Below are 20,789 nucleotides of genomic sequence, written 5' to 3'. Positions count from 1 at the left end.
ATGCTTAATAGCCTTTTTGTCAATTAGCATACAAAGTGAGGAATGGGAGGTGACAGGGGTATGAATATGCATTTGTATTTTGGATATTCAACACTTCTGTAAATAAAAGGCTTTGTAATTACCTGTGAATTTCGCAGTGTGTATTAGGGAGTTATCCCGTGTGCTGCCCAGCCATAATAAACATACACTTTCTAACTTTAAACTGTTAGAGAGTTTTTGTCCGTCACAGTTGGGTATCGATACTAGATCAATACCCATATTTCTTTAATAAGTCAAGAGAGTTGTTCAAGATGTACTGCCTTGGGTCTTTTATTTTAGCAAAATGAGCTATTGAGGGGTGCCTGGCTAAAGTTAATAGCCAGACTACAAAAGAATTTGCAAGGTAGGGAAATGACCTTGAGATATATGTCCTTTCCATAGATGTCTGTTGTATTTTGCTGAGATGCCCTGGGCAAAAGGGCTTAGATATCCTCTGGTAGTGGTATGCCAGCTGGCAGGGTGGCCAGAGGCGTTTCTAGTCCCTTCACCAACTATTTGATCAGTTAACAAATGATTTCTGAATATGGGATTGTGAAGGCAGTGGAATTGGGGGGGGAAATGACGACTCATTTTACAGGGGAATCCTTTAAGGGATTATGGCTGCTTTGAGAATTCAGTGGGATGTCCATACTCCCTGGCACCCTGAGAAATCAGGTAAAAAGGATTTTTATAAATGAGGAGGTACTTGTTTATTCCATTTACAAATGATGAGACGTTAATTTTGAGGAACTAAGGATTTTTAGGAAAGTTAAGATAATAAGTTGCTGAATTAGCTGAAGTAGATAGGTAATCTTTGTTCACAGTTAACAGAAGCCGGATCTTAGATAAGCTACCCCGGATCTTGTAACTCATTTCTTGTCAGCTTTATGTTTATGTACTTGTCCTTGTAATGAAAAACAAAATGTGGTAAATAGGACATAAGAAAGCTGCAGATTTCCTGCTTAAAGGACCCATTGAACACAGGAAACTGTAAGTTCTACCAAGGAATCATTTGTCACGAATGCATTGAAAAGGTAGAAAGGTCAGGACGAGGAAGACTCATCTTCCTCATTTTAGGTGACCCCTCCCCAAAATAGACCCCCGACTCATTTTAAGAAACAAAGTACGCATGCTTAATAGCCTTTTTGCCAATTAGCATATGAAGCGAGGAATGGGAGGTGACAGGGGTATGAATATGCATTTGTATTTTGGATATTCAACACTTCTGTAAATAAAAGGCTTTGTAATTACCTGTGAATTTGGCAGTGCGAATTAGGGAACTATCCCGCGTGCTGCCCGGCCGTAATAAACATACACTTTCTAACTTTAAACTGTTAGAGAGTTTTTGTCCGTCACAGTTGGGTATCGATACTAGATCAATACCCATATTTCTTTAATAAATCAATGAAGCAATTTATTAATTTTCTGTTTGGCAAAAAGCGGGCAAGTCAGCGCTGGGTATGTGCAGGAGTCTGCGCTCCACCAACACGTACCCCAAATGTTAGTTCTCATGAGTTTTTATTCCATATATTCATTTATATGCATAAGCATTTCTCATCAGTTCTCAGTAGCCCCCCCCCCTCCTTCCCCATTATCGGTTATTGTCTTTGTCTACATGCTGCATATGCATGGGGTCTTCCTTAGTGGTCTTTTAGCTCTCTCTGGTGGTCGGTGGTCGTTGGAGGGAAGGCAGGGTTCTTCTTTTATTTTTGCTGATTTTTAGATTCCCATGCAATTTTGTTTGCGTAAGCAATTTACACGTTTGCTCAATTTTCCACCTATTGTTTACTATATCCTTTCCAGTTGTTTCCTCTCTAGCCTTATCTGGCAGTTTCTCAGAATTCATCTTCCCATGGTACAATCTTATAAATATTTTTTTTTTTTTTTTACATGAATCACAACTATACTTTTCACAGAATGAATGGAGAAATAAAAAAAAAAACAAAAAAACCCACCCTTTGAAGCTGGTGGCAGCAACTTAAGATGCCATGTGTATGACTTTTGCCATTAGCTTTGGCAAGAATAAGAGCCAAACCAGAGGGAATATTCAGTTGTTCCCCTTTGAATTGTTTGGGATTCTTACTCTGTTAATTTTCAATGTTGTGGGGAAGTGAAGATGTATATTTAAACCAGCACGTGGCCAAGATACTGTCTTGTGAAATCTCTGACAGGAAGTCAAGTTAGCACAGATGCTGCCTTTGGACTTTGCTGTTCATAACATCTAGCCACGACCGCAGGAACAGCAGTCAGTACAGCTGAACACAGGTGGACCCATCACACTCGGGTCAAGATCTCTAAGGTCCCAGAAATTTGGACTCCTCAACTGGAGGAAAAGGATGGGAGACCTCAGCTATCAGTAGCCATAGACAAAGACCTCTAATGATTAATGGACTAATATGAACTGTCATTATCTACTTTATTCTCTGTATTTACTTGCCACACCTGGTACAAGGACTAGATGTAGAAAAGTCAGGAAGGAGTGTTTCAAATGTTCCAGATTGTTTAAAAGAGTTAAGTTAATAATAACTAGGGTTTGTAAATACAAATTGATAAATAAGAAGAGGAGGGATTGAGAGGGAAGATGTGTCTGAATGCCTTTACAGACAATTTGATGGATGTTAATGTTTTTGAAGTGGGTCTTAATGTTTCTACTGGTAGCAGGTTTGTTACCAGGCCCAGACAGTTTGGGTCCTGAAAGAGACAAGGGTCTGCACAAGCTTGAACTTCTGGACTTTGAGGGAAAATGACAGGTACAAGGGGGGATGTGTGGTAGGTGGTTCGGGAAGGCTGTACCTTCCCAGTACCTCAGTCAATGGGGAAAGGAAGAGGGCAACATGCGGCCAGGAGTTTAGGATAAACCAGAGGCTGCACCCCCCCCCCCCCCCCCCGAAAACTCGAGAGAAAACCCCGTGGGCATGTGCCCCAGTGGACCCTCTCCCTTTATTTGAATAAAGTTGCAGGACTTCTCTGTCTCCTTTTTGGCCATAAACTTCTTGCGTTGGTGGATTTTCCTGGCAGCAAGATTGTCAGATTATATTTTCAAGGGTTTTTGCTTTGAGGGATTTTTAAAAAATAATTGTTTAGAACAGAAACTGACATGTATTTCTTAATGGTTTTCCCCAGCACTTCAGACGTGCGATTGACCCAAGGTGACTGCCAAGCTAGGAGCCATAAGGCTCACCTGTTCCTCAAACGCAAAGGCCATCAGCAAGAAAAAACGCAAGTCACACGATGATAGAAAAGGGAACCTGCATTTTTCTCAACAGCGCCTCAACGTGCTGCGGTTTCAGTATTCAAAGTCAATGCAGCTGCACCACTTCAGCGTGTTTCCTCGCCTTCCCTTGGGCACAGCTGCAGGCGGGGAGGTTCTAAATGAGATCGAGGAACTGCTGCAGCATGCAAAAGAAAACAACTATTTACAGATTTATTTTAAAGGTTCCTTTTTGATATTAAGGGCCCTTCTCTCGGTCCCTTCTCACAGCCCCCAAGTGGAGTGCAGGCCTTCCCTCAGCAGGTCTGCAGTCCTGACGGGGCCTGGCTCCAGGTAGAGCCCTGCCATCGGTCCCATAGGGCTCCCTCGATTGGAATTATGCGGCTGACTAGCCCCGTGGAAGCCAGTTTGGTTTTTTTTGCAGCTGTCCTAGCAGGGGCGGGGCAGGTAGGAACAAGTTAGAAAGGTACGCGTCCCCTTTAAACACCTTCCCCTCCTCCCTCCCACGTGGTGTAAGGCTGAGGTGGGGATTGTGCGATGAATCTCTTCTGTTTCTGTCGCGGTGTAGAGGAGCTGTGCGTGAAGTGAGAGTGAGTACTTGGGTTCTTTTGTGTGTTTAGTTAGGGCTGTTGCCGTGTTCTCTTTTCTCCACCCCCAGCTGTAGGGCGCTTGGAATCTCCTAGCCTGGTGTGAGAGAAGCGCGCTGGGTAACCGTGTAGTGAGGCTTTCCCTTTTTCTCGAGTGTCCGCTATGCTCTGTGGGAGAAATGCCCTGCCGTGGAACGGGCCTGGAGCGGGAGTAGGAGCCGCTGCCATGTTGGGGGGGCAAAGAGGATTTGAGTGAGGGAGAAAATGGTGGTGGGGAACCGCCCAGCTCCGTTCACTCCGCACTGGGATCAGGCCCTGCCCGCTGATGACCCCCCCCGATTTTTTTTTTTTTTTTTTTTTTTTTTTTTTTTTTTTTTTTTTTTTTTTTTTTTTTGGTGTATGTTGTGTTGTCTTTCTTTCACCGTCGGTAACCTGCATCCTTCTTGCTGCCACTCTGCCTTGGGAGGACCTGGGTGTTTTTGCCCGCGCCCCTCTGCCGGGCCCTCGCTCCTTTCCCTTGGGGTCCAACACGAGCCATAGAAAAGAGGAAGAGGAGAGGAAAATGGCGGCAGGCATCCGCCTATCTGGTGTTCCTAGTTCGTACTCCCTTGTCTTTCTCATGTTACTTTCCCTTGTCTTCGCTTGTCCAGTTTCATTCCACCCTTGCTCTCCCCGGTGCTTCGGTGTCCTCACGCTCTGCTTGCTAGTTTCTCACGAGGGGACACCCACCCCACCCCATTCCTTTTTCCTGTAGTTTCCGCCCCCATCTTCCTCCATATTGCTACTCTCCCTTCCTGGTATGGACGCTGGAGTTGTCCTCTGCAGGTATCCTGCCCTCCGCGTATCAGACTTTTCTTGTTCGGCTTCCTTATTTCGTGTCATTGCTGTGCTTATTTTTGCATTGTCCCGTTCCAGCTCTCCTCTGCCTGCCTCCGTCCTGTAGTGTGGTTTATGTGTGCTTCCCATACCCTGTTTCATTTTCAGTGCTACAGCTTCTATCGTTGTGCTCCAAACTATTACGATAGAATTTACTTTAGAACCACATTTGTTCCGTTATTATTATTCAGACTGTTTTTTCCTTTGCACATAATTTATTTCATTGCCAGTTTAAAAACACTGCTATTCGTTTTTCTTTCCTGAGGTATGCTTCTTTAATACTTTATTAGCCTTTCCTAGCTAGTTTATTTTATACAGTTTCTCCCTGTGATGCTTCTTTTTTATTCTGAAATCACAAATGAGCTATTTATTTGTTAGTTTTTAGTAGCAGGCAAGATGTTCAACTGATGTATCTAATCATGTTTGTGTACTAGAGATGTAGAAGTACACCTGGCAGCATGCATTCAAGGGAAGTTGCATTAAAGTGGAAAGTGTCCACTTGTCTAGTAAATGAATATATTGTAGTGACTGTGGTAAAGTGGCAATGGAAATATTAATTGCAGTACTGTAGTTCTCTGTAACTCAGATATTTTCAGACTTTTGTATTACTGATGGGAACTTTAGCTTCATCTGTGACAACTACGCAGCTGTTACTTGCATTTTCAGCTAGGCAGAATGCTCATGTAAATATATGTAGTGCTGGGGCCTTAATTGTTTATATTTATGAATGTTATGTTGAGAATTCATCTGGACACCAGTTTTGTATTGCTTTTTTTTTTATTATAGTATCTACTATACCTGGGAGAATATGAAACAGGTGAAAAACTGTCCTTTTGTAAGTAGTTCAGAATCTAAAATACTGCATATAAGGCAGTCACAGCAAAAAGGGGAGGAGCTATAAAAGGGAAGGGTGTTTGTGATTACATCTACAATGTGTATTAAAGGTTATATGAAAAGGCAGGAAAGTCTTCAGGAGGGTTTTGAATAAGATGAGCCTTTATAAACAGGTTTGAAGATTCCTTTCTAGCCATAATGGGATGTATTCCTTGTATAGTGGTCTCATGTTATCTTTCTCTTCCTAGAATGCCTAAGTCAAAGGAACTTGTGTCTTCAAGCTCATCTGCCAGTGATTCAGATAGTGAAGTTGACAAAAAGGTGAACATTATATGCAGTTTATAACTACTGTATTAACTGTTATGTTTCAGGCTGGGGTTAAGGTATTAGTTGAGTGTTATATCACAAGATGCATGTTATTCCGTATGATTTATCTGACACTTAAACCCCAAACACCCCCTCCCAAACCAAACCCCAACCCCCCAGATTATGGTTTGGGTGGATGCTTTTTGCTTTGCAGTACACTTTTTTCTTAAGATGCATTTTCCTTAATGTTTTTCTGTATGGTATATCTAGCCACAAGCTTCCTGGAATTCTTTGCTGATTTGTAGCAGGTGATAGATGGCTTCTGTTTTAGCTGCCTCTGGCGGCAAGAATTTGAACTAATTTTGAGGACCCCCCCCCCCACCTTCATTTGGATATCTGGAACTTGCAAGTCCAAAACAAAAACCTCCACTTGCCTTGTCGTCCATGTGCCACTTGCTTATCTTGCTCACATTCTTTTTTATGTTTCAGTCTTATGTTTACTGTAATACTATCTGCTAGTTTCTCACTTAAAAGCAGAGCCAACTGGAATGTTTTTGAGTTGATAATTTTAACATTAACTGTTTTAAATGCATAAATGTAATGTTTTCATTTATTTTAATAGTGACTTAATTTATAAATTTGTATAGATGTGTCAGTCATTGCAAACAAATTGAATACATCAGTCAATTTATCTTTTTAAGAAATGCTAGGTGGCAATGCAGGCATTGGGTCTTTTAGTGTGGTTTGCAAAGAGACAGTCTGATTTACCGACTTGGTTCAAATGTGAAAATGTGACTTGGTTGCACCTAGCAAATTAGGTATGTTGTGAAATCTTAATATAAGAGAAAATAGGTGATTTTTTTGGTGGTTGTTGTTGTTCAGGAAATATATTCCTGATAAGACATAGTCTAACAATCAACTTCAGTAGACAGTCAGGTGGTTGGTTTTGGTTTTTTTTTTTTTGGTTTTTTTAATGACAACTTCCCATAATTTTTTGAGCTGTTTGTCTTTAAAAGAGGTTATCTACAATATGATTCTAGCAGGTGAGAATAATTTTTGCTATTTTTGTATTATTCTTTCTTTATGTTGGGCATGATTACTATATAACCATTAGTGGAAATGTAGCATGCTCTGTATCATCTACTAATAAAGTAATCTGATTTGCAGGTGATATCACCTGAATGTTTTACAAACATGTTTAATTTATCATGCTATGAACAGAGATTGGACTTCAATTTTAAAAAATTCTCTTGGATTTGATTTTTCAGATCCTTTTTTTTCATTATCTTATCTACTTTTTTTTTAACCTGAGTTATTAGCTGTTCCCCATTTTTCATTGCACTTTCTGAAAAGTGAAACTTCTATCAGACTTTAACATTTTAATTAAAACTGACAGTATTACTGCACAAAGAAAGTAAGCTTTTTGAAATGTATTTTGATCTAATTAATTCCTTTTTAAAGCCAAATTATTATGGTAAGCATCACTCAGAGCAGAAATAGTCTTATTTGAAGATTTATTTTTTGTTGTTCCCATCTAAATGTACAGTATTGGATTCCTGCCTTCACAGGAGGAAGGTGTTAATGTGTATTGCATAATAGTAGTTTGTGACCTCTAACATAAACTTTTTTTATAACTTATGAGTTGTGGTTCATGAATTTTTTTTATTCTTGCTCCAAGGCAAAGCGGAAAAAGCAAGTAGCTCCAGAAAAGCCCGTTAAGAAACAAAAAACTGGTGAAAGTTCAAAAGGTGCAGCTTCTTCTAAGCAAAGCAGTAACAGAGATGAGAATATGTTTCAGGTAAAATTGATGACTCTTAAAACCTAGTTAAGGTAACCATTTATATAATAATCTGTAGAAATTTTATGAGGCTATGTGACTATCATGATAGCATAAAGCTTGGTCCCCTGAAGTTTTGGTTGAAGGGGATTATGATGCTAGCATGCAGATGAGATGCTGAGAAAAAGCACTGTTAGGTTTCAATAGAGTAAAAGAATCAGAGTTGTGGTAATTGATTCTAACCCTCATGTCTTTGCATATGGTAATTCTCCAGGTAGTAATTTTGTCTGTAAATATTAGATCAGGACAGTCTTAGAAACCCAAAATATGGACTCTTAATTCCTATTTAGCTAGATCAAGGAAACTTGGCTACTGTCTTCTAAGACAATATCTTGGAATAAGTTTTGCTTGTTCCTTTATGATGCAGGTTTTTCTCACTGAAAATCCAAAAATATAGCAATTTTTGACATTGTCAAAATAGGATGAATGTACATTTTTTCAGTAGCCAGAAACATTTGTGAGTTCAGGGTATTGCATATCCTGGGCTTAGCTGAGGAAGCAATGAATGCTGAAAACTGTGCAAGAATATGCATAGCTCAGAATTCCTTTTTTTAGGGGTGTAGATCAAGATTTATTAAATGTCTGACTAGCTGGCTTGAAAGGGGCAGAGAATGAGAAAGGGACTTAAATTCTCAGAGACTTTGACATAACTCTTCACAAACTTTAGAATCAGAGATGCCTAATAAGATGGTTCCAACACTGAGTAAGGTAAAAGAAATGGTTTTGGGCTGTAGCTGTGCAAAGTAATATATGGGGGGAAATTAGTGAAGGCCTGTGTCAATTTTCACTTTCCTCTATATGTAGTTGGAGGGAGAGCTTCAATTTAAGACCCTGGGCATAACTACTTGGACTTGTCCATTGAAGAAAGAATATAATACATTTAGTTCTGCTGGGGCATGATTTGATCCATGTAGGAAAAATGAGATAGTATCTTCTGCATCTAATGAGGGGAACTGCATTTAGAACTCAAACATGGCATAAAGCCTATATGTTTGGGATTTTTTTTTTGTAGTAAGTTCAGAAATTGCAGCCTTGGGGAAAAAATAATTTTAATGCCCTCTCAATGAAAAAAAAAGAGAAAAAAAAACCAACAAAGCAACCCAGCAAACCACCATAACCAAACCAACCAAAGCAAAAAAATTTTCAAATAAAAGCAAAAGTATTTGTGTGCTCTGATTTCTTTCAACCTTTTTTGACCCGAGGTAATAAGTTACTAAAAACAGACAGTACAGGACTGTCACGAGCTGCTCATACAAGCGGGAGTCGTGATGGTTCGTTTATCGATCTCAGAGTGCAAAACACAACATAGTGGGGATTTCAGTATTAATCAAAACAAATGCACCTTTTATTGATTGACCACAGCAAATGCGATAGAAGGATTGAGAGAAAAAGATAGAGAGGAAAAAGGGGATATAGCTACCAAATGTGGAGATGAAGTCCTCATGGTCTGGTCAATGGATCTGCCTGTCACATCGGGGAGAGTCTCTCAAAGTCTCTGGTTAACTCAGGGGTTTTTATTATAGTCCTCCATCGCGGGGGGAACAGGTAATAAGAATAAGTCTGTTGAAGCCACCAAGGGGGAACAGGTAGTCCATGTTCTCAGCAGTAAGCGAGAGCCATTGTCTTCTTGGTCCAATGATCACGCCTCCAGGCAAACATCTCGCTTCAGTTAAGTCAGTCCCCACCCCCTGAATTAGGGTTGCAGGGGTCTCATGTCTCAGTCCTTGAGAGGGGCTTTGTATAGAGGTCTCAATCTCAGTCCTTGGGAGGGGGCGTCACTCTCCATCTGTCACGGTGGTTGTGAAGCAGATGAGGGATTTTCCTTGGGGGACCACCAAAGTTACCTCAGAAAGTCCACTTGGCCAAGAGGTGGGGAAATTCATAGGATAGTGTTGTAAAGCAGGTGCAAACTTCAGGTACAGTATTGCCATTACACTGCTCAAAGCCAGTGTACCGTGGCGTGGTGACACAGGAAAATGCACCTGCGGACGATTGGCAAGCATCCACCTCTAGCAGGCCAGAACTGCAGTGGGGTCCTCAGGGTCCTCGCAATGATCGTGAGGCAAATGAGGGGAACTTCAGACTGACTTTTACAAGGACGCATATTACTCTAAGAGCAGGATTCTTCCAGTGTTGACTACAAAGCAGAAAAAAATTTCAGTATCATCCTGACCTAAACCATCAGTGTTCCTAAGTTTCTGCCTGCCTTTAATTACTCAACAACAAAAGTTTTTTTAGATTGTTTGCGTTATGTGTGTTCTTTTTTCATGCAACATCAGCTTGTGTGTTAACTAAGATGCACCTCTTTCAGTGTAGAAATAACACTGTAGGTCTGAGGATGCTCCCCCTCTCCTTTCTAACCAAGGGAGCATGCTAGATGATGTAGTTGCATGTTAATTGTGTAGGTATTATTTTGTTCGTTCTATGAATATTAATAATACTAGAATCTCATTTCTGCTTCCCCATGGTAATAAAAATGATCTGTGTGCAAGTGATTTTGCAGCATAACTTACAAGTGTCTTCAGTCGATGGAAATGAGGCTGTAAAGCATTTATATGATAGTCAGAAATTCTGTGGCATCCATATTGTGTCTGGGAATGATAGCAACTGACATGAAACTTAGTGGTTTGCTGTTCTACACCTTTGGGCTGTGTTCTTAAAGTATACAGCTTCCTTTAATATTGAACTCATTGTGACTGCTGTATTTAGAAGATTGAGCATTTTCATAAAGATCTACACTTGATTATTTTTGTTTGAAACTAACATTGGTATAATGGTATTCTTGAAACTAATTATGAAGAATAAAGTAATTGTAAGAAGAAGGGAATTAAGTATAAGAGACCAAGTATATTTTATTTATTTACATCATGGTCTTTTTAGGTTTTATAGATAGCCTGGTATACTTTGGAATTTGTTAAAGGATTTGAGTGCAGTTGGGCTATGGAAATTTTACCTTACTCCTATTTGTTGTGTATTACTAGAGGCCCTAACGACAAGCATTATTCATGTTACATTAGATTCCTGTTTGTGGCTTCAAGCCAATGTGAGTTGTTCATCATGTACCTTGGTTACTTTGACAAATCCTGTCATCCTATGCCTGATTTGGATTAGGTTTGTTAATGCTGATGGGTTAAAGTATTAATACTAATTATCCAGAGTGGAACCGCATTACATGTTTGGGCATTTCACAGAAATTGTTACTTGAAAAGTAGTTTGCCTGTTGCATGTGTGGCTCTTCCCCCCCCCCTTAATTTAAGTTTGGGTCAAATTTGCTTTTTTCACCTGTGAGAAATAAGTTCTTAATTTTCCTGGTGTAATATCTTTACCTATTATAGGCTCCTGAAAGTAGGTAATATATGTTTGTGATGCTCTGGAATGTGTGTCATTGTTTAGCAATAGTATTCTCCAATTTAGTCCTTGCACAAAAAAACCCACCACCCATGTGACACTCCTTCTTCCCCCCCATCCAACTGGAGGCACAAAAGGCAAAGATCATGGGTTGACATAAGAACAATTTACTGGAAACAGCAATGAGATAAGAAAATGAACAGTAACAACGATGTTAATAACAACAATGATGTTAATAACAAAAGTATACAAAAGAAGTTATTTACATGGAAAGCCCCCAGCAAGGAACAATACCAGACAGCTACCCTGTCATGTTATCTTGACTGGAAGGAACCCCCTCTCCTCGGAAGCAACAGTCTCTTTCCCCTGCCTCTAGCAGTGATGAGAAGTGTTATGGAATAACCTCCCTGTCTTAGCCATGCCACCTGATGGCTACTTCAGAAATTAACTCCATCATGGCTGGAACCAGGACATTGTGAAATGCATCAGTGACCACCTAAGTTTCAGAATTAATTTGCTTAAACCAATTTGCTGTATTACAGATCTACTGTTTGCAGGTCTCTCTATTCTAGAAGTTTATATTAGCTTATTGTGCTTCTTCTAATGCTATACCTATGGTAAGAAAGAAGGATATTTTTTGCTGTTTTTTTTCTTCAACAATATATATACAGTTTAATCAAGGGAAATAGGAAGAAAAATGGTGAAGAAGATGGTTGCTGAAACTCATACAGGAAGTCAGTTGCATAGCTGTGAAACAAACCTAGACACAGTTCAGTGTATTTTACTGTAAGAAATGGAAACCTGGAAATAATGCTTATAGTATCTTGTGTTTAATTTAAAAGAATAATATGTCTAAGGAGCTGTAATATTTAATAGAAAGCTGATGTGTTTTCACCCCAGCCAGCAACCAAGCACTGCACAGCCAAACAAGGAATTCATTCATTGTTTCCCATGGGCAGGCAGGTGTTCAGCCATCTCCAGGGGAGCAAGGCCCCCATCGTGTGCAACAGTGACTTGGGAAGATAAATGGCATCACTCCAAATGTCCCCCTGTTCCTCCTCCTTCCCCCCACTTTATATACTCAGCATGATGGCATATGCTCTGGAATATCCCTTTAGTTAGTTGGGGTAACCTGTCCTGGCTGTGTCATCTCCCAGTCTCCCATGCACCCCCAGCCTCCTTGCCATTTGTGGCTGTATGAGGACCAGAAAAGGCATTGGCTCTGTGCAAGCCAAACTTTCTGGGAAGAAAATGAACTCTACCCCAGCCAAAACCAGCACAAAACCATATGATTTTGTTTATGAAGGTTGAACAGCAGCTACCCTGCTATTAATTAATGCAGCCCTTGGAATATTAATGTGTTGTTACAGAGATACAAAGGTGTCTTAGAGGAGTGAAATTATTCTAGGTCAATCAGCTGCTGCATGGAAAAAGAATTTGTCGGAAATTATTTAGTGCCAGAATTGCAGGTAACTGAACTTCAGGAAACATCACTTTGCTTAGCCAAAAGCTAGGTCTGAATTTTTTAAACAGTACTTTGAAAGCCTATATAAAGCTTTTCAGCAGTGGCAACAGTTTTGCATTGAGTTTACCTAAACATTTGAAATTTAATGTGAGCATTCAGCTGAAATCTAGACAGTGTTGTAAAATCTAACAATTTTAGCATTTTCATATGGAACTGTTTACATTTAAGGTAGCCTTACTGACTGAATAAATGTTGTGTACTTTGTATTATTGCCCCTCACCTTACTGTAGTTGAATTAAGACATGAGCCTTATCTTTAATAGTCAAATTTTGCACCATTTTACTGTAAATTCTTTAAGTAAATCTGGAGTTACTTGGCAATGGACTAATAGTCTTTGATAGATTTGGGGGAAAAAAAAAAAAATAGGTGTTGAGGAGTACTACCACTTGAAGCTGGTTATAAGTGACCTTAAAAGTCACTGAAGCATTATAGGGAAAACCAATAAATTTTGTTCATGTAGGCTATTTAGGATATCCTTTTCCAGCAGTGCTGATGGACTTGGACATGTTACCAAGTTTGGTCTGAAAGAACTCAGCTACCATGACATAATACCTTATTTTTGAATGTTAAATTTGTAGTGCTGTGAAAGTATTTAATAAATCAATCGCAAAATGCTATTTTATAAACTTTTTATTTTAAAGGATGCTTTGAAGTAGGAAAACAACTGCTTCAGGCTTATGCTATTTCAAGAGGTCCTAATTGTTCAAAAATGAATTTTAGAGCTAAAATAGCATGATCTGCATAAGAAGAAAAAATAGTTTAAGCAAGCACAAAGCCTATTTGTTTACGTGAAATAACTTTTATGACTTTGTTTTGCTGGTGGGTAGGGTCAGCACCAGACACAGACACCAACTTAAGGAATAGTGTCATTTACTATAATGCAAAACTGCAAAGAATTACAAAAGGATAAGCTAAACAATGCACCTAATCATTACTACAGAAGATTGCCTATAGTGATTAAGAAAGATAAATCGCCAGTTACCCTAATAATTTACATCTTCATCCAGATATCCTTTAATCATCAGCTGGGGGAAGCTGTCACAGCCAAGGACTGGCTAACCACTCCCAGTAACTGGGAAATTCTGTGGTGCATCCACCTTGCAGGCAAAGAGGCTTCTGACTTTGCTGTGAGAGTAGCCCAGCTTTCATAATAAAAAAGCTACCATTACTTCTAATGTGGGAACATATGGTTTTATTCTCCTGTTAAGTTTCTCCCAAAGCCTGCCCAGGGCTCAAGGAGGAACCAGGGGAGTTGTCTTTGATCCTACACCCCAGACAAGGCCAGATGTGGCCTTGTCTGGTTTCTAAATACAGAAAGGTAAATACATGTTTTGCCAGAGTGGATACATATATCATATTGCTAATAATACTTCATTAATGAGTGGATACATATAACATTTGGTTGGAAGGTTCATCTAGAGGTCAACTTTAGCTCAGGGCCTGTTGCTCAGGCCTTAGTACTTCAGATTTAAGCATTTGTGGATGGTTTTAGTTGATTGGCGAGTTGCTCATGCTTTCTGGTTAGACCTAATGCTAGTAAGATGTGTTTTGTCCCCATGTAAATTATGTCAAAGTGCAAGATGTATAAATTAAGGAAGGTGAAAACTAAAACTAATGTTTTACCAGGAAGGAATATTCTCTTTTAAAAATTGTTTAATTTATGTTTTCTTTCTTCACAAAGTGTGTCCACAAGGTACATACAAAATACTAAGATTTTTTTTTACATTAATTGTTTAACTGTGCTTTTATTATTATCAAATCTCTGATTCTCAAATTCACATTATATTTTGAATTTATGTGAACAAATAGTTTTTTAATCAATTTTTTTCAAATTTGATAAAGCCTAAATAATGTAATATATAGTGTGCCTGTTGTCTCTTTTCCCTTTGCCCTTTCTTCAGAGAATAAAAAAGAAAGCCCTCATAATTCAGTTAAACCACTGTGTGAAAATCTGATATTTTAAAGTCATTTCATACTATTTCTATGTTGGTAAACTTAAAGTATTTGGATAGGGTTTTTTTTGGGAACATTTGGTACAGTCTTTTAACCACAGTTCTAAAAGAGTGTCCCAATGAACTGGTGGAAGCAGGCATGGGGCAGTTGGTGGCTTACTTCTGTTTCCATCTGTATTTACTGTGTTTTAAAAAAGAAAAAAAAAAGGCATGGGGGAGGGAACAAGTTAGAAATTGGGCCCATCTCATGTGAATATCTAATTTGATTTCTGTACATATGGAATGGACTAAAACTTAGATTTGGGGGTAGAACTCCTTCTTCCCTGTTTGTTTACAACTGTTACTAACAAAGATGGTTATAATAGAGACAAAACTTTATTTCAGAAAACAGTAAATTAGTGGGTTTTGTAAGATATAAGCTTGTTAAGGAGACAGGCATTTTCATGTTCTAGGAGAGAGCTACTTTGCATTGATCATTAAATCCTGAATGCTCAACTGGTTTTAAATCATTCATCTATTTATACTGAAATTACTTATTTGCCTACTGATTGCTCTGAATTAAGCTCTTGATGTAGTTGTTTTACTGGTGTTTAAAATAAGCTGCAGTGTGCAATGTCACATGTACGTGTCTGATACTGCTGGGAAAAGTGAATGCTGTAATATGTAAAATATCTAAAAAATATCATTATATGCATTTTGACAGATTGGCAAAATGAGGTATGTCAGTGTTCGGGACTTTAAAGGAAAAGTCTTAATTGATATTAGAGAATATTGGATGGATCAAGAAGGTGAAATGAAGCCTGGCAGAAAAGGTATTGTTTTGCTTCATGTTATTTTGTATTAAAACATTGTCTGCAGTTTGCTAGAGATCTTTGTGTATCAGATTTCTATACTTTGTTACTACATGGTATTTTTAGAGTAATATTTTTACTTCATTAATGATTTACATTTTAACATATAATTAGTTTTATCTGTAGACTGTAAACAAAATCAAAGTGGTTTCATTTGCCTGAGTCTGTTTTCCTAAATGGTTCCTCCATAATTTATGGGAAACAAGGCATCGAATACAAACAGATTTGGTATGGGAGTTATATACATAGCCATACATTTTCCCATTAATTAACTTCACTTCTTGCTTTTATTACAATTGGAGTTCCATGTCAGTTTTTGAGTGCTAGGGAATGGTAATAGTCTCTCCAAAATGTTACTTATAGCTTGTTATTCACAGTCCTTTAAGAAACGTGAGGGGAAAAAAACCCCAGAATTATGGTACTTTAAAAGTGTGTAGAAGTTCAGTCCACAGAGGTATGGCTTTTAGAAGCCAACAGGAACATGGTTGATTTCCTCGTTTCTTTTGTACTGCCTTCTGTCAAGGCCAGCACTGTATTTCTGTGTTTAGCCTAACACTTGTGAATGAATTTGTTATACTGCACTCATTTTCTTTGTAAGGGGATAAGCTAAGGTCTAAAATTTACCTGAAGTGTTTCAAATGAGTAATTTCTTTGTAACCGAGGTGGTTGTTACACTTGAGTAGGTTAAGCATTAATAGACATGACATACACTGTATGAAACCAGCCTTGACAGTAATTATGCAAGATTCTGCACTACAATTTTTTTTTCCCCTAAGTATTTCTTTTTAATGCATTTCAGGTATTTCTTTAAATCCAGAACAATGGAACCAGCTGAAAGAACAGATTTCTGATATTGATGATGCAGTAAGGAAACTGTAAATACAGAGTTATACAGAAACCTTTTATCATTTCAGTTGTTTTAAGTGGTCTTTTTACACTGGCATTTATTTTCTAAAATATTGTTTTCCAAGCTATTGTATATTTATTTGGATTACAAAATGATCTGTAAAATGAATACTTTATGTGTATTAAAAGTGTATTCTGAGTGAGGCTATTTGTGTATACATTACTAAAAGGAAATGTGTTGCTTTCACCTCATAGTATAAAATTAATATGTAAAGCATAGATGTTTATGGCCTTTTGATTGAAGATGCTAGTAAGTTTGCCTAATAGCTTTAATTTTAGTTTTAGTTTAGTTGACCATTAATGTGATTTTTTTTTTCTTCCTGAGGAGATTTCCTTAAATGTCTCCATTTTAATTTTTTTTTTTTTTTTTCTTTCATACTCTTTGGTATTGCCCTGGCAGCTTTCAGCTTTAAGACTTGATACAAACAGTGAATACCTGGTAAAACACATTTTTGTAGATAAATACTGTATTTACTAATTTACTGTATTTATTCAGATGTAAACAGTCCTGAGTATATAGTCTTTTTTGCATTACTTGCATGAAGTGTTATGCTAAGTAATAACATTTGAAAACAAGCCACACACTATTTCTTCCCATTTTTCTATAGCTTGATTGACTTAAAAAATACAATTAGATTTTGTTCTTAGACCCTAGATTTTGAATGTGTTTGTGACAGGACCTTTCACCCCCTGACATGGCAAAAGATTTCTCTACTTCCCCCGTGGCTAAGTTAGGCCGGAATGGTTTGTCTTGTGATGAATTATCTCACCTGAAGACACCCTGAGTCAGCAATAAACATCCTTCCTTGAATGGTGGGAAAGGATAAGCCACAAATAAGTGACTGATAGACAAGCACTTTTTACAACTATACAAGACCACTATGATTTTCATGAAATCAAAAATCTCTTATACATTCTCTGAATGTGTAGAGAATTCTTGACGTCGAGACGTTTGCATTGAGATACTTACCTGGGATTGAGACAAATTAGGAGATTCTTTGCACACCACCATAATTCATTGGTGACATTGGCTCCTAATCTATATTATTTCTTCTCTAGCTGTAGCATAGGTACCTTTATGATTGTGCACTGTATTTTATCTACTAGTACTTCTTTTTGTAAATTTCTTTTTGTGTTATCCTGTGTAGTAAGTAGTCTGTTTAAAGTCTTAAGTCTGTTTTCCTTGGCCTGTGCAATAAATAATTCATGTTGTAATAGGCCTGATCAGTCATTATTAAGAACTTGTGAGCAGGAGTGGGTTTTGGGGTGCTGGTTGCCTCAATAAAGCTGCTGTCTACTGCCAGAAACCTGTAAAGTCACTTGTCTAAGCTTTCCCTTCTCATTCATAACAGTGATGCATAAACTTTTACAGTAATAGACATACCTCAGAGTAAGATAGTATTTAAAAGCTCCAAATGAGAGTATTATGTAAACAATGATGTTTAAAGTAGGCTATAGCAGATTAAACAACCAAAGGGGGTTAAGACTGCTTCAGCCAAGACAGCTGGCTATCGTGCTTCTGCCCTGTCCCCACTGCCTGCCCAAACCATTTAACTTGGCTTGCCTTGTGTGGCTTACATGCGCACAACTGTTGTATTGAATTTCTCGAAGAGCCAGGTGTAATCAGCTCTTCGAGGGTTCAATACCTCTGAGGGTGACCAGCACCTCACAGAAAATGGCTTAAATAACTAGCGAGATGGCATGGTCAAGTATGTCTTGAAAAAGCAAAAAGGTTTTAATAAAAGAAGAAAACAATGTAGAAATAAAAGAATAAAGCAAAGCCGAACACAGTGTTGGGACAGGTCCCACACACCTGCTATAACACCTCGAGAATGCACTGAGAAGCCTTGTGCTCTCCTTTAAGTATTGAACGATTTAGGTGGGTTTTTTGGCAAACAGCCCAATAGAGAATAGCTACTTTTTTGAGGAACAGGTAAAGAGACCTATCAGTATTTTTGTCTTGGCACTGAGCCAATTACTGCCAGGCAAGCAAAGAAATTTCTAGTGTTCTTCCCTTAAAAGGTCTTGGGGTGAGTCTTAAACCTTCCCCTATATGGAAACACCTGCTTGGGTGTGGGGTGTTTTTCTACACTTACATATTTTGTACAGAAAGTACTTAGTGCTTGTTCTAATAAGTCAGCTGAGACTCTATTTTCTTCATGTGGCAAAAGCTCAATTCTTTATTCACACAACTCATTTTATACAGTTTTTACAGACCTTGTGTGTAACTTTAATTGGTTAATAGTTTTCTTGCCAATTACTCTACTGATTAGTTAAAAGGTGTTCTACTTGTCCATCAAATCTCTCTATTCTTGGATTGTTTACATACATATTTTCTTTACTGATTCTCATGGGACAAATCCCTTGTTATTGCAGGTGCATTTGTTTTTCAACCCAAGAATAGGTGGTTGTGTTAACAAGTTCTCATACCAAGATTGTTTTTGCATGGGTGTTGGGGGTTAAGTTTAGTTTTGGGTTTTTTTCTTTCCCTATAGATTCCCCCCCCCATAAGTTGCTAAGAGACTAAATACTGATGCTTAAAGGGTACTTGACCCACACAAAAGAAGTGGTGAGGGCGGTAGATCATTTAGTTTGGGGGGGAGGGAAAGGTTCAAGGGCTCTGGGAGCTGCGGGTGTCTTCTTCCTGCTCTCTCCATCGGAGAAGTTGGTCGGGCGACTGCTGGCTGCGTGAGGAGTCCACTGTTAACGGAGGGTCTGGTCCTGGGAATTCTATCATCTGCTGGAGCGCCCAGGAATTCAGAGCTCCTCACCTGCCCTGCTGGAGCTGGGTCAGCCCCTGTCCAGCTGTCGCAGCTTCTTGAGCACTGCTCACTTTGCTTGCCGGGACACCCCCCTGCCTGCCGGAACAACCCACTGTTTCCAGCCATCAGCTCCGGAGTGTCCCACCTTTTTGGCTTGGTGCTCTCGGGGTCCCAAGAGATCAGACTGCCTGGGACTTGTGAGACAAAGCCCCTCGGGGTTCTTGGTTCTGTTTATTATTATTATAATTGCTGCTGTTGTTTGTCTGTCCTGTTATATTTACTAGTAAAGGACTGTTATTCCTTTCCCCATAGCTCTGACTGAAAAGTTTTTTTTTTTATCTTCCAAATTATAATAACATTGAGGGAAGGGATTGGAATTCCCCATTCCTAGAGGGGCCCCGCCTCTCCCTAGCAGATACCTGTCTTTTCAAACCTAGACAATGGGAACTTGCAAATTGCTTAACTCCACTTAGAAGAGATGACAGGCTAACTATTAATTTAATAGACCAGGCCTAATTTTATGTGGCCTTTCTTTTATAATTCTTCTACTTGTCTACAAGTGCTTACAATGGAACAATGGTACATAGTGGATTATTACTCTAGTGAACTTCGCTTGTCTACCTGTGTACTATTCTGGTAAGAGTCTTCTGCCCACTGGAACTTCTATTAGACAAGATGCTGCCCCAGATGAAGGGCTTCTTGGTAGGTGTCACAAACTATGGAATGAAGAAGAGATAATATGATGTTTGAGTAGAACTTGGCGTGATAAAGGGGCATGCCAGTGCAGAAGTTAAAGGTGACAGGTCAAAGTTAGCTGGCAATAATACCTACAGTGAAGAAATGTGTTAGCAGAATTGGATAAGAATATTTTCTGACTTAATTCAGGTAATCATAGGAAGATCATACAATAGTTTAGGTCAGAAGGGGCCTTTAAAGGTCATTTAGTCCAGCCCCCCCCTGCAATGAGCAGGGACATCTTCAACTAGATCTGCACAATCCAATCTGACCTTGAATGTTTCCTAGGATGGGGCATCTACCACCTTTCTGGGCAAAACTATTCCAGTGTCTTACCACTCTAATATTAAAGAAAATTCTTCCTTATAGCTAGTCAGAATCTCCCCTCTTTTAATTTAAAAACATTGCCCTATGTCCTATCACAACAGGTGCTACTAAAAAGTCTGTCCCCATCTTTTTAATAGGCTCCATTTAAGTACTGAAAGGCTGCAATATGGTCTCCCTGAAGCTTTCTATTCTTCAGGCTGAACAGCCCCAACTCTCTCAGCCTTTCCTCATTAGAAAGGTGTTCCATCCCTATGATCATCTTTGTAGCCCTCCTTTGGACGTGTATATTTGGATTTGAAACAGCTTAATGAAAATTGACATTTCAAGACTGTAGTAAATATAACAATTTCTTGGTTCAGCTGTAATTTTCCAATTTGATGTTAAATTTATTGTAATTTTTTTAAGTGTATGCATAATCAGGATTTACTATTTGTTTATTTTTTTGAATATTTTAATATAATTGTTTATATTGCAAACATGCATGGAAGTCCTATTCTCCTAAGTGCCGTATACAGACTGTTCCTGTACTGCAGAGTTTATAATTCAATACAAATGGATATTGAAGGGTGAGGAAACATGACTTCATCAAATCAAATATATATATTTAATGATATATAGTTTAATTTTAACCATAATGTCAGATACCTCCACCCACTCTTTTGCTTATCCATTGTCAACATAATTCAAATAAAGTTAAGCTATGTTTTTGTATGG

General features: G+C 38.6%; 1 protein-coding gene across 3 annotated transcripts; it reads left to right on the top strand.

Annotated features, from left to right (window-relative positions):
• The first annotated feature begins 3,733 nt into the window (after positions 1-3,733).
• LOC120764946 (activated RNA polymerase II transcriptional coactivator p15) lies at positions 3,734-17,466 on the top strand. Of its 3 annotated transcripts, none has more exons than XM_040089122.1 (5): positions 3,734-3,819; positions 5,775-5,847; positions 7,511-7,630; positions 15,198-15,306; positions 16,145-17,466. In XM_040089122.1, exons 2-5 carry the CDS (start codon positions 5,776-5,778, stop codon positions 16,222-16,224), a joined length of 381 nt encoding a protein of 126 aa, XP_039945056.1. In that variant the 5' UTR covers positions 3,734-3,819; position 5,775; the 3' UTR covers positions 16,225-17,466. The 3 variants fall into 3 exon arrangements, with proteins under 3 accessions (XP_039945056.1, XP_039945057.1, XP_039945055.1); XM_040089123.2 differs by lacking the exon at positions 3,734-3,819 and adding an exon at positions 4,381-4,412; XM_040089121.2 differs by lacking the exon at positions 3,734-3,819 and adding an exon at positions 4,593-4,641.
• The last annotated feature ends 3,323 nt before the right edge of the window (positions 17,467-20,789 follow it).

The sequence above is a fragment of the Hirundo rustica genome, chromosome W (assembly GCF_015227805.2).
Source record: "Hirundo rustica isolate bHirRus1 chromosome W, bHirRus1.pri.v3, whole genome shotgun sequence".
NCBI lineage: Eukaryota > Metazoa > Chordata > Aves > Passeriformes > Hirundinidae > Hirundo > Hirundo rustica.
This window is presented reverse-complemented; position numbering and strand designations above follow the sequence as displayed.